General features: G+C 50.9%; 1 protein-coding gene across 3 annotated transcripts in view; it reads left to right on the top strand.

Annotated features, from left to right (window-relative positions):
• The first annotated feature begins 474 nt into the window (after positions 1 to 474).
• AP3D1 (adaptor related protein complex 3 subunit delta 1) overlaps positions 475 to 13,054 on the top strand; it is a 40,972-nt gene continuing 28,392 nt past the window's right edge. The window contains exons 1-4 of one of the 3 annotated variants that reach the window (XM_019657319.1): positions 744 to 795; positions 5,876 to 5,973; positions 10,798 to 10,893; positions 12,672 to 12,752. In XM_019657319.1, the coding sequence (XP_019512864.1) occupies positions 12,678 to 12,752 (75 nt within the window). In that variant the 5' untranslated portion in view covers positions 744 to 795; positions 5,876 to 5,973; positions 10,798 to 10,893; positions 12,672 to 12,677. Of the gene's footprint in view, positions 796 to 5,875; positions 5,974 to 10,797; positions 10,894 to 12,671; positions 12,753 to 13,054 lie in introns of all 3 variants that reach the window. The other 2 variants (XM_019657320.1, XM_019657318.1) reach the window with 2 other exon arrangements.

Here is a 13,054-nt window from a genome sequence, read left to right as displayed (position 1 = left end):
GGAAGTTTTCTGCAGTGTAGATTTTAAGGTTCTCAAGCAGCGTCAGCTTTTAGAATTAGAAAAGGCGGAGCTGGATTCTTCTTCAGGAACTTGCCAGAGCTCCACGTGGGCACCCCGCCCACAACAGGCCACGCCCACTTGTCAATTAACTGAGGGGAGGACTGGGAGATTTCTCCTAGGGCGGCATGGTTAGAACATGCAAGAACCTGAAAGAGGAAATGAGTGGAGCTTCGAAGGACACTGACCAATGAGAGGGAAGAGGCCTGAGAAGGAGCAGGCGGGGCCGCGTGGTCGCGGAGGGGGTTGTCCGCATTTCCACTGGGAGGCCTTGCGTTGTCAAGAAAATGTGGTGTCCGGAAATCGGAACGGGGCTTAGTGGGAGGCGGGGCTTCTGGGAGGGCGGGCGGCCGCGGCGCCCGCTGTCAGCTGACCGGTCGCCATCTTGTCCGCCATTAGCAAGGGAGGGGAGGGGAGTGCGGGTTGCCTAGCGGGTTCCGCCCGCCGCCGCCGCTGCCGCCGCCGCCTCCGCCTCCACCTCCGCCTCCGCCTTTCCCTCGCGGACAGCCGCTGTTCTGGCCTGGGAGCCCGTCCCGCCGCGGCGGCAGGCAGCGTTTCGCGGGCGGTAGGCGCGGCCCCCAGACCCCTGCACGGCACCCACCTGCGGGCCTTCCGGGGCTGAGCCCGCCGGCGGCCGCCACGATGGCCCTCAAGATGGTCAAGGGCAGCATCGACCGCATGTTTGACAAGAACCTGCAGGACCTGGTGCGCGGCATCCGCAACCACAAGGAGGACGAGGTGAGCTCGAAGCGCCGCGCGGGGATGGCCTGGCTCTGCCCGCGACCCCCATCCTCGATCCTGGCCTGCAGCTCGCCCCAGAGGTCCCGCTCTGGGCTCGAGCCCCGCCTGCCCGCGGTCTGGGCGATGCACACCCCTCTCTCCGAGCCTCAGTGTACCCCTGTGGGCCGAAGGCGGCCCCAGACGGGACCCCGAAGGCCCTCCAAGCCGCGGTTCTCGGGCCCCTTCCTGACCCCCCAATGTTTCTGTTTGCTTCCTTGACTCTCGGCAATGGGGACCCGCCTCCCCCTCCCTGCGGGTGACTCCGGAAGGGACTTCGTAGGTCCCCTCGAGCGGCGGCCTTCCAACTTTGTGTTTTTGGATCACCTGTTCAAAATATAGGGTTCCCGGCCTCTCCCTAAGCTCCTGGACTCCTAGTTGGGGGACCCTCCTGTCCGCAGGCCGCCCCCAGAGGAACCCCTTATGGGGTTAGTGCGTGTCCAGGTTGCTCCCTGGGGCCTGGCCCGGAACTGGTCCTTGCCTCATGGACACGTCCCTGGGAAGGTGGGGCCGCCCCTCTTAGAGAGGGAGGGGAGGCAAGGAGTGTCCCTGGCCAAAATAATAAAGCTGCCAAGGAGTTCTGGAATGGGGAAGCTGACTTCAACTAGAAACCCAAAAGCCAGGATGAGGAAAAGGTTTTCCAGAAGTAAAATTGTAACAGTGGGCACCATTTCCTTCCTTTCTCTCCTCTCCCCAACCTGTGACCTAGATTTAGGAAGAATGGGAACAGTTAATAGCCACCAGACTTTTGGCTTCATGGAAGAGGCTCAAGCTATCCCTTATACAGTGGGACATTAAAGAAATTCCCCGCTTCACAAGATGCTTAGAGAGAGGCTGCCCTGAGGAGAGCAGTTGTTTGGTACTGTGCAGGTCCCACTGCCAGTGGCTAACGCCCTCCTCACAATGGCACCCAGGGAAGTCGGGCTTTACAGAATGGAAGGTGCAAGGAAGCTGAATTTGCTGGGAGGCATAGGCACCCTCAGCCCAGGTCCCTCTGCTGGGAGTCTGAGTTCCTGCCTCTCTGCAGCACTTTTTCAGAATAGGTGTGACTTCACTGAGATGTGATTAGGTTATTTTTGCTGATTTCCATCACTCTTCCCTTTCCTGGGTTTTGCCTCATGTTGAAGCTCTCCCTAATGGCAATCGTTACAGTATGCAGCTAACTCTTCTCCTGATTGTCATTTTCTTTCTGAGATAAAAGAGTAGCTGATTGGCATTTATTACTGAGCAGTGGCTAAGCAAATTTAATTTGTACCCATAGAGTTCTTTGTTTGCACTGGTTAACCTCCCTGATTTTCCTCACTGAGCAGCCTGTTCTAGATTCTGAAGACAGGCCACTGGGTCTTTCCAGCAGAGAAACACACTCTGGTTAGGGCACCTCATTTTTTAGGAGGGTGTGTCCATTATCACTCTTGGTTTCTTCATTTGGAATTGGTGGGAACTGATGACGTCTTTCCCACAGGCTTGGGGCCCATTAAATGGGTGTATTGATGGTGGAAGCATTTTTTAAGTAGCACAGGGCCAGGCTGGTGCTGGAAGTCCTCAAAAGTCAGGTTTCTGCATGGACCCTGTCCTTGGCCTTTTGGTGGTTTTGTATTCGATTGTCACGATCTCGAAACTCGACTTTCCTCTGTCCCTGTGGCAGTGCAACCAATGACTTATTCTGCTAGTTCCCCCACTCTCTAAAATAGGCTCTTCCCTCCCACCCCACCACAGCCCATCAGAGACTACTGACAATATGCTTTTTCTGCAGCAGTACAGTCCCCTCCGCCCCCACAAAGTTTACTTTTTATGATAGATTTTAGCTTAAAACATCTGTGTGGTATCATAGAAATGAGGTTTAGCGGTGACTTTAAAAGCCATGTGGAAAGGCAGGGTGATTTAGTGGAAGTTATATGTAGAAGTTATATATGTGAAGTTTAGTAGGAGACCTGAGTCTAAGTTCTTGGGCCTGTTTAACTGGGTGACCTTGGGAGAGCCCCTGAAGGGTTTCCTCACCTGTCAAGTGGGAGTGACTGCTGCTGCCTCTCCTCCTCACAGAGTGCTTATGAGGGTACAGTGAGTGATGTAATGCAGGCTTCTATGAGTGCCAGAGCGCCCTAGGAAGTTGTCTACCTTGCTATTGCCAAATCTCAGCCTGTGAACCAATAGTGGGTTATGTTAAAAAAAAAAAAAGAAAGAAAAGCCCAGACCGTAAGCAGCATGTAGAGTAACTCTTGTTTCTTGGTAAACTTTTTCTTTGGCTTAGGATACTAAGTGTACCTGTGTGTGTGCATTGGGTTACCATGTAAAGCATATTTCTTAAAATGAGTCCCCAAAGTTTGAAAAATAGTGGCCTAGTTCACACATTTATGAGGTGCTTGTATTTATTGTCCTTAAGATACAGCAAGGATAGTGTTGGCACATAGGGGGAAATCCACTGGGGAATACCCTTGCTTCTAAAAGTTGGATACGACTAGGAGAAATCCCAAGTAACTCAATATTTCATTCTCACAGGCACTTTTCATATTTGGGGGGAGACTTTTTCTTTTAATCTAACTATTCCCAAAACTTTTTGTAATAAGCTCAATGTTTATTAAATTAAAAGGGACAGTACCTCTCCCTGTGAATCAGTTTGGTGTCTATACTTCAAGATTGTTGTCTGTGCGTAAAAATCACTGGTGATTCTGAGTGTAGGTTAAGACTGTTGGACTTGCCAGTCTCACTGACAGCTTTCCATGTGAGTGTAGGGAGGCTTTGTTCATAGGTCATTTAGCCAGTCCCTTCAGGTGGGCATTTAAGTGCTTCCAGTTGTTTGCTGTCTGGGGCCGCAGTTCACTCCATTGGGCACAAACTCTCCACACACCTGTTGGTATTTAGGTTCCGGGAAGCGTTATAAGTGTGGACATCTGCTGCCCCTGCCTGGTGCTGAGTATCCAGTGACTGGACACCCTCCTTTGCCTTTGCTTTCATACTCAATTTAGACCTCGCTCCTGGAAGCTCCCTGCACTTCCCGAGGCTGTCGAGGCCCCTCTCTGTGCCTCTTGGTAAGCCCCCAACCTGGCATCTCTAGGGGCTGAGCTGCGGGGCTCTGCAATCCATCACCTTGTGCTCCAAAGGCCATGCTGCCGCTGCCCACTCCCAGCTGAACAGCGCACAGAGCCGCCTTGCTAAACTTTCTAGCCTCTTCCATCCAGCCTTTCCTCCCTGGCCCTTCACTCAGGGCCAGACCCGCCCAATTCTCTCCCAGCTCCCTCCCATTTCCTCTCCCTGGAGTTGTCCCCAACAATATCCAGGCACATTTAACCCCATCCTGGGGTCAGCTACTACTGGGAGGCCCTGGATTGAGCTGTTAACCTCACTCCTTGTCACCAATCTCCAAAGCCCATGCTGACACTGGAGCCTTCTGTTTTCCCTCCTGGGGCTGATGTTTCCTGTTGTCCAGGGCCCTGGGGTTGGGACTGGCACTCTGGACCTGCCTGGTCCTCTAGATGGGCTGCCTGTCCCCTTGAGGACAAGGGTGGGGCTGGCTTCTCCATTCCCTGGTCTCTCTGCTGTGGCCATGGGGTCCGTGGCCTCCTACCTCCTGGTCTTAGTTTCCCTCCAGATCCTGGGTGATCTGACTTGTCAGCTAAATAATGACCCCCAAGGATGTCCCCATCCTAGTCCTGGGACCTGTGGATGTGTACCTCACGAGATACAGGGACTTTACAGATAGGATTAAGTCAAGGCCCCTGAGATGGGGACGACCCTGGATTACAGGGAGGCCCAGTGTCATCACAGGGTCCTCATAAGAGGGAGGCAGGAGGCTCAGAGTCAGGGAGATGGAAGAGGCTGCACTGCTGGCTGTGATGATGGAGGAGGGGCCATGAGCCAGGGACATTGTGCTTCTAGAAGCTGGAAAATGCTGGAAACTGTTCTCCCAGGGGCCTCCAGAAGGACCAGCCCTGCTCATGCCTGGGTTTAGCTCCTAGAGGCCTGTGTGGACTCCTAGCCTCAGAACTGTCAGAGAATAAATGTGTGTGGTTTTAATCTACAAAATGTGTGGTGACTTGTTACAGCAGCTGCAGGAGACTCACACTGACGAGCCTGCTGGCCTTTGGGTCTCACCTCCTTTCCCCAGTCAGCTCCCCACAGCCACTGCTCCCTTCCCTAAGCCCCTGAGGTCATACAGTGCAACCACACCCCTTCGTCCCACATCAGCTTGACCCAGCTGCTCTCCTGCCACCATCTAGCTTGCCATCCATCTCGCAAACAGCACACCAGCCCTCGGTTGGCCCACCATGCATGCACCGTCCCCACTTGTGCTGGAAAAGTTCATTCTGCCAGTTAAGTCACAGGGTGTAAAGTACAGCATAGGGAAGAGAGTCAGCAGCATTGTAATGACTATTTGGTGACGGTAGGTACTAGACTTAGTGTGGTGATCGCTTTGTAAAGTGTATAAATGTTGATTCACTATGTTGTACACCTGAAATGTATGTTATATACTGTATGTTAATTATAATGAAAAACAAATTCAGGTAATAATAAAAACCAAGATAATTCTAAATTAATTCAGATGGGCCACTCTGCAGATTTACTGCCTGCCGGCCCGGGCCCTGTACACCACTGGGGGCCTTTCTGGTGGCATGTTCACCTTCCACGCATTCCTCACACTACTCACCCCCTCTCACAGGTGTGCTTTTCCGGTTTCCCGAGATCATAGAAGCCACTCAGGCTCCTTCGCATTGTTGCTGCTCCCACCAACCCTGCGGGTTCCCATGTCATTCCACTGCGTGTCCTGGCAGTGGCTCTCTCTGGGCACTTCTGTCCCTGGGAACACTGGGCTGTGTTGGGGGCATGGTCTTGGAATCAAATGTGAGGCTTTGTAAAAACAGACTCAGGACCTCACCCCTAGAAATCCTGTCTCTACTCCCAGGGAAGTCTGCTGGGCAGCCAGGGTTGAGGTGGCTATTTTATTACAGCCTAAGGAACACAGCTGTGAAGTGTGCTTGTAGCTTCTTTTCCAAATGGAATTCCCTGGCAATGAACATCATGCTAAAAATGGTCATCTGTGTTGCAGACAGCTTTGCCCTGTGGCGAACTGTGAATGGGCCTGGGACAGGCTGTGGTGTCAGAGGACCTTCGTCACGCTGCACCTCTAGCTTCTCCTTCTAAAAAGTATGTCAGTGACATGTAGCCATTCATACTTTGTACCTTAAAATGTTTCTAATTTGTGTTCATAACATAATTTTCTGGACCTAGATCATGTCTGCATAATCGGACCATTTCTTTTTTTTAAAGATTTTTATTGGGGAATTGGGGGAAGGGGAACAGACAAGTTGCTGTCGTTTTGTTCTTCAGTCTAGTTGTGGAGGACGTTGCTTCACTGGCCCAAGTTGGCACCATCATTGCGCTTTTCCCGGGGGAGGCAGATCCGTCGCCGGCTTCTGGACGCCGCTCACGCATGGCTGCTGGCTATACACAGTAGCCCATGGCAACCCACTGCCACAGGGGCTGCAGCCTACACCGTCGCGACTCAAGGCAGCCCAGCTCCAGGTTGAGCCGTTGTTCAGCATCTTAGCTGTGGAGGGCAGTGTCACTGGCCCTCATATGTGGGATCCGAACCGGGGCCCTCTGGTGTCTGTCCCAAGCCAGTTCTTAACCATTGCGCCACTCGGCCGGCCCAATCTGACCATTTTCTTGTAAAAGGAGAAGTAAATATTCTTTCTGTTCACAGTGTTATATGGAAATAAAAGATTAATATAATCTCCCTTCCCACATTCCTCACTTTAACTTCACATAACTATGTTTTAGATCACTGTTTAGCACTCCCAAGTGAGTATAAAGCAGATACTTTTCTATATTTTATAACCCTTCTCTCCCTTTCCAGTGTGGAGGAACCGCGAGCTTGCGCATCTATTTTATACCTAAAACTAAGGTTCAGGCAGGGTCTTTTTGAAAGTCAGCTACTCTCTGTGGGTCTCGTTTGTCCTCCCCTCTGTGATGGGCAGGGATGGGTGTCATCAGGCTCTTGTTCTGCCTTTACTCCTTAGGGATATGTTCTTGGGTGGACAATTGTGGGCCGGCAGTGTTGTTCAGCGTCTCGTGCTTGCCAGTGTTTCTGACAATAAGCTGGCAGCTGTTCGAATCCTTGCTCTTCTGTATGCAACATGTCTTTTTCCTCTGGCTGCTTTGAAGATTTTCTCTTTATTTTCAATTTTCAGCAGTTTGACCATGATCTGTCTGGGTGAGATTTGCTGTTTCCTGTTGGGGATGCTGAGCTTCTTGAACCTGTACATTTAGGTCTTTCACCAAATTTGGGAAAGTTTCAGCCATTATTTTTTCAAATATTTTTTCTGTCCCATTCTTTCCTTCCCTAGGATCCCAATTATACGTATGTTACAACTTTTGTCATCGTCCCACAGTCCCTGAGGCTCTGGTCATCTTTTCAAACTTTTGTCTCCTTCAGATGGGATGATTTCAGTGGTTCCACCTTTAAATTTGCTGACTCCTCTTTTCATCTCCAATTTGCTGTCTAGTCTATTAGATGAATGTTTTGTTCAGGAAATTACCTTTCAGTTCTAGGGTTTATTTGATTGTTTTCTGTCACTTTCTCTGCTGAGATTTCCTCTTCTTTTATTCATTATGAGCATGGTTTCTTTTTGTTCCAGGAGAACATGGTTCCAGTTGCTAAATTGACATCTTTGTATGTTAATTCCCACATCTGGGTTCTCTCAGGGCTGGTCCTCATTGGCTGTCTTTTTCTTCTTGAGTGTAGGTTATGTTTTCCTGTTTCTCATTTTGAGTATTTTTGGGTATGTCCTGGAAACTGTAGATGGGACATTTTTGGAGACTCTGGATTCTGTTGTGTTCTCTGGCGGGGTGTTGATTCTCTGAGGAGAGGGCTTGGTGGGCTGTTAACTCTGGGTAGGCTGTGCCCTCTTGCAGGGGACACGAGGCCTGTGAGATACATTTATTTTTTTAGCTTTAGCTGGGCTGGGTGGAATGTGCCTATGCATGCATAGTTCTCGGTTGGCCAGAGATTTGGGCTGAGTTTATATATAGAATGTCAGAACCCCCCATCTCTCTCGTCTCTGGGATTTCCCTCTTCACTTTCCAGTAGCCGTGTTCACCGCAAGCTCTGCTCTGGTTCTTGAAGCCATTTGGACGTGAGTCTCCTCTCGGTCTCAGCTGCTCTGCATAGCGCGCAAGATAAAAGCCACGAGAAACATGACACTCCCCAGTACTTTTGTTTGTCTCCAGTGACTCCAGAGAGTTGTTAAACAGCACTTATGGGGGACTTGGTCTGATAGGAGCTGCTCAGATGTTCCAGGAAGTGGACCCTGTCCCGCCCTCCTGAAAGCTGACACAGGCAGGTGGACCACATTGTGTTTGTCCATCATCGGCCAGGGAACATTTGTTTCTACTTTGGGACTGTCACTAATTGTACATTTGGGTGCCAGTGTGTGTTTCGGCACCTGTTACCTGTTGTCAGTGTTCTTGGGGGCCCACCTGACAGTAAGAGCTGTGTCACCCTTTTGAGGAGCTGCAGCTGTCCTCCATAGAGGCTGCACTGTTCATCCCCCACCTGCTGTGTATGGGGCCATTTCTCCAACACTTATTATTGTCTTCTTGTTTTTTCCCTTTTAAATCATTAACAGTCTTGATCCAGGAGGCAGGAAGGGTCATTCGTGCGCAGGGACAGGAGCTGAGATCCCCTGAACGGGATTTAGTAATCTAAAGCCGGTTGGAAGGATATGGTGACACTTTTTCCATTTTACCAACTCTTGACCATAAAATATTCATAAGGTTGTTACTTTGTGAGGGTGAAAAGGGTAACTATTGCATTGTTCTGTACACCTGAAACTAACAATAAAAAAATATATATTCATAAAACATTCTGTGGCCAAGAGCGCTTGAGCAGCTCTTTTCCAAGGGTCTTGGGGTGGTCCAAGTGACATGATGGCGGAAGCCGCTGGAGCTACCCTCATAGAGCTAGAGCACGTGAGGCAGCATGCGGAGCGCATGGAGCAGGAGTGTCACGTCCTGCGTGGCAAGGGCAAATGGGACACGAGAGGGGCGACGCAGATTGAATAAAGAGACAGAGACAGAAGTAATATTTAAGTGCGAGACCAAGGGACTCAGCCTTCAGACAGTCAGACTGAGCCACCAAATCGGGTTGACGCTTGGTTTTTATTGAGAAGTAAAACTGCTGTTGATCAGATTAGCATCGTTTGAGGTCTGTGCCTCAAAGCCTTTTCTATTAACATACCCATTATGTTCTAGCATATGCTATGCCTTCACATATCCACCACATAGCCCCAGGACACCTTGTTACTGTGTCCTCCCAGAGGAGATCCAGCATATGCTATGCCTTCACATATCCACCACATAGCCCCAGGACACCTTGTTACTGTGTCCTCCCAGAGGAGATTAACTGTTAGCATTCCAACAGGTCCCAATATACCTTGAGACACTCCTCAGAGGGAGTCTTATTGGCCTCCGGTCATACCGAGGCACTCCCTCAGAGAGATTACTGCCCTCCGGTCATACCGAGGCTTTTCTCTCATAGCTAATGGGATTAGAGGCTAAATGCAGGGGGATGTGTTTATAGAATTCGGCTGTCAGGCAACACAGGAGCCCGCTGTTTGCACTTGCTTTGCACGCTTGCCACCCTGGTCTCTGGGAGGCAGGTTGTCTGGATGGCGCTGGGGGGCAATATGGGGAATATGGAAGCCTGCCACCAGCTGGACGGCTGTTGGTCACATAACTGAGGGGCTTCCTTGTGCTTCCATGGAGCACTGGATGGACTTGTTCTGCACCCCAAGGTGACTGCTGCTTGCTTTGTGGCAGGTTTCAGTTCTCTTTGCCGCTGCCATGGTGTGTCCCCCCAGGAGGTGACAGGAGCCTTGCACCCTGCTCCTGCCAGAGGGGGCTCATCAGTCCCTCTGGACCTTGTGGATCAGTACTGCTTCAGGTCAAACCTCTTTGAATGGTATTTGAGGAGAAGTGCTGACTCGGCAAGGAAATCGAGAACATTTGTTCACACAAACACCTGTACACAGATGTTCACAGCAGCATGAGTCACAAGAGCCGAAAAGCAGGAAAGCTCCACGTGTCCACAGGGGAGTGGGTAGACAGTGTGGTCCGTGTGCACACAGTGGGACAAGAGCCAAGCGCTGATGCTGCCCAGAAAGGGGTAGGGAGCCACAGATAGAGACACCTAATTAAGCTTACTGCTGCTGTGGGAGAGGCTGCCCGGGTGACAGGCTCTGAGAAAGGGGACCGGGGAGCCAGCGGGTGGCAGGTTCTGAGGAGCTCGCCCGTTGGGTGGTGGGCCCAGTGTACACAGCCAGTTGGAGATAGCTGGAGCCCTGGGAGCAGTTGGATGCGTGGGGCCTCAAGGGCAAGAGGGACTGCATGCAGCCGGTCTTCCTCCAGCCTGGCTCCTCATTTATGCCCCCACACTGGTCGCAGCCCCCAGCACCAACATGATCTGGCCTGCCTGTGCGTTGTGTGCCTTGATGCTGTTCCCGGGTGGCCACAGGGGACTGGCCCCCCTTCCTCTCCCTTCACCCACCACTCTTGTTCTCTCCCCACTCCTATGGCCCTTACTGCCATCAGGAGGATTGTGAAGGAATCACAGAGATCTTATTGCATTGAAATTGTTTCTTTAATAACAGCTGTATTAGATGTGCAATTCTGTGGTTTTTAGTGTATTCAGTCACCACAATCCATTTTGGAACCTTCTGTCACTTCAAAAAGCAACCCCCTCCCCATTAGTAGTCACACCCCCTACACACACACACACCTGCCACCCTCTCCCCAGCGCCTAACAGCCACAAATCCACTTCCTGTCTCTGGATTTACCTGTTCTGGACATTTCAGATAAATGAAATCAAATGTTATATGGCTTTTTGTTTTGGGTTTGGCTTCTTTCTGAAATAATTATTTACTGTTTTCTCTAGGCACTCATAATATCTCAACTTCTTTTCCTTTTAGGCAAAGTATATCTCTCAGTGTATTGATGAAATCAAGCAAGAACTAAAGCAAGACAACATCGCAGTAAAGGCGAATGCGGTCTGCAAGCTGACGTATGTAAGTGTCACAGGGCTATTTGCTCCCAAGGTGGTGCTTCCGAGCCATGCCCATGTCCTGCACGTCTCATGTTGTCAGGCCTTCGTCAGCTCCAACACCCCTCCGTCCCTACACCCATTGGTCCATCGATTTGTCCATCCATCCATTGGTCCATTTGTCCACCTGCCAAAAACTGATTAATGCTGTCAGCTCTAGGAGCTGGCCTTGAGGCACATAGGGCTAATTCTTAAGAATTGAGAGAGGGCTGGCTGAGTGGCTGTGTTGGTTAAGAGTTAATTTAAGAGTGCAAGCTCTGAGGAACAGGGCCGCAGGTTCGATTCCCACTTGGGCCAGTGACTCTTCCGAGCTGAGCTGCTGTTGAGCTGCCAGCAGGTGGCAGAATGGCTTAGCTGGTGAGAGCACGTGCTCCTAACAACAAGACTGCCTGTTTGATGGTGGGCTATGCCCGCCCGCAACTAAGACTGAACTCGGCACCTTGAGCTGAGCTGCCACCTGGATGGCTCAGTGGATAGAGTGTGTGCTCTTTAACAACAAGGCTGCTGGTTCGATTTCCCGCATGGGATGGTGGCTGCGCCCACCTGCAACTAAGATTGAACACAGCACCTTGAGCTTAGAGGCCACGATCTGCTGACAGGCAGCCAGATGGCTACTGGCACCCTTCACAACTAAGACTGAAGAACAAAAACTTGGCTGGTCCCCTCCCACAATTCCACAATTTATTTATTTATTAAAGATTTTATTGGGGAATTGGGGGTGAGAACAACATTGGGGAATCGGGGAAGGGGAACAGACAAGTTGCTGTCCTTTCGTTCTTCAGTCTAGTTGTGGAAGACGTTGCTTCACTGGCCCATGTTGGTATTTTCATTGTGCTCTTCCCGAATGAGGCAGATCAGTTGCCGGCCCTTGGACGGCGGCTTATGGCAGCTCACGCCAGCTGCCGGCTGTTCACACTGGCTGCCGGCCACTCACGGTAGCTTACGGCAGCCCACTGCAACCCCACTGAAGCCTACGCTGTCGCCTCACGGCAGCCCAGCTCCAAGTCGAGCTGATGTTCACCTACTTAGCAATAGAGGGTGCAGCGTTACTGGCCCTCATATGGGGTCCAAACCGGTAGCCCTGCTGCTCAGAGTTCACGCTCCCAAGCCAACTCTTAACCAATGAGTCACTCGGCAGGACCCCCAATTCCCCAATTTAAAAAAAATATATATATCGAGAGAGACATGCCGTGATTACCAGGTGTCACTGGGCATGGTGGAGCCCTTACCACATGAAGGCCAGGAGAAGTGCCCTCAGCCCCACTGTGGACTGTGCTGGGAAGCCTATTGGGTGGAGCTCTGAACTGCCGTGGGTGGGTTCTCTGCAGGCTTCCCTGTCTGGCTGTAGTCCCTGGTTGGAGTGTGAGCCTGAGCCACGCCAGGCTCCTCCTCCTGGCCTCTTTTTGTGGTCAGAGAAGGGAGACTTGGGTTTGGGGGTTGGGCGTCCCATCACATTGTAGGTTTTGAGTATCATTGTAGGGACTTTTAACCAGACATGGGCCACTAGGATTTCAGCTGAGACGTTCATCCTTCTGTAGTATTTGTTGCTAACCTGTTCTCATAGTCTTCAATGTGAAAACTAACTGGTCAGAAGACATGAAATGCCCAGTAGTGTGTGTCGGGTGAAGCCTGCATATTCAGACTGAGAATGACATGTGTCCTTTGTTAGCTGGGACAGGATGCTGGATGTTAGGGCTTAAACTTTATCTAGTGAGTGACTCACTTCCTGTCTCTTCTCAACAGTTACAGATGTTGGGATACGACATCAGCTGGGCTGCCTTCAACATCATAGAAGTGATGAGTGCCTCCAAGTTCACATTCAAGGTGAGCTTGCTCTGGGGCCTGAACCCTGTGGTGATAGGGACTGGGGCAGGGTGGGTCCCTGGTGCAAGAGGGGGGGTCCCCTGGGCATCCCTACAGTGTGTCCCATAGCCACAGGCTGTGCTGTGAAAAAACACAAATGAGCTCTTTCAGTCAAACTTTAGCCACTCAAACATCACACCTTCAGTTTTTGTCCAATTATTTATTAAGTCTACATAATTTTTTTTTTAAGATTTTTATTGGAGAATGGGGGGATGGGAACAGAGCTGGGGAATTGGGGGAAGGGGAACAGACAAGTTGCTGTC

This window comes from Hipposideros armiger, unplaced genomic scaffold (assembly GCF_001890085.2).
Source record: "Hipposideros armiger isolate ML-2016 unplaced genomic scaffold, ASM189008v1 scaffold_275, whole genome shotgun sequence".
NCBI classification, from domain to species: Eukaryota; Metazoa; Chordata; class Mammalia; order Chiroptera; family Hipposideridae; genus Hipposideros; species Hipposideros armiger.
This window is presented reverse-complemented; position numbering and strand designations above follow the sequence as displayed.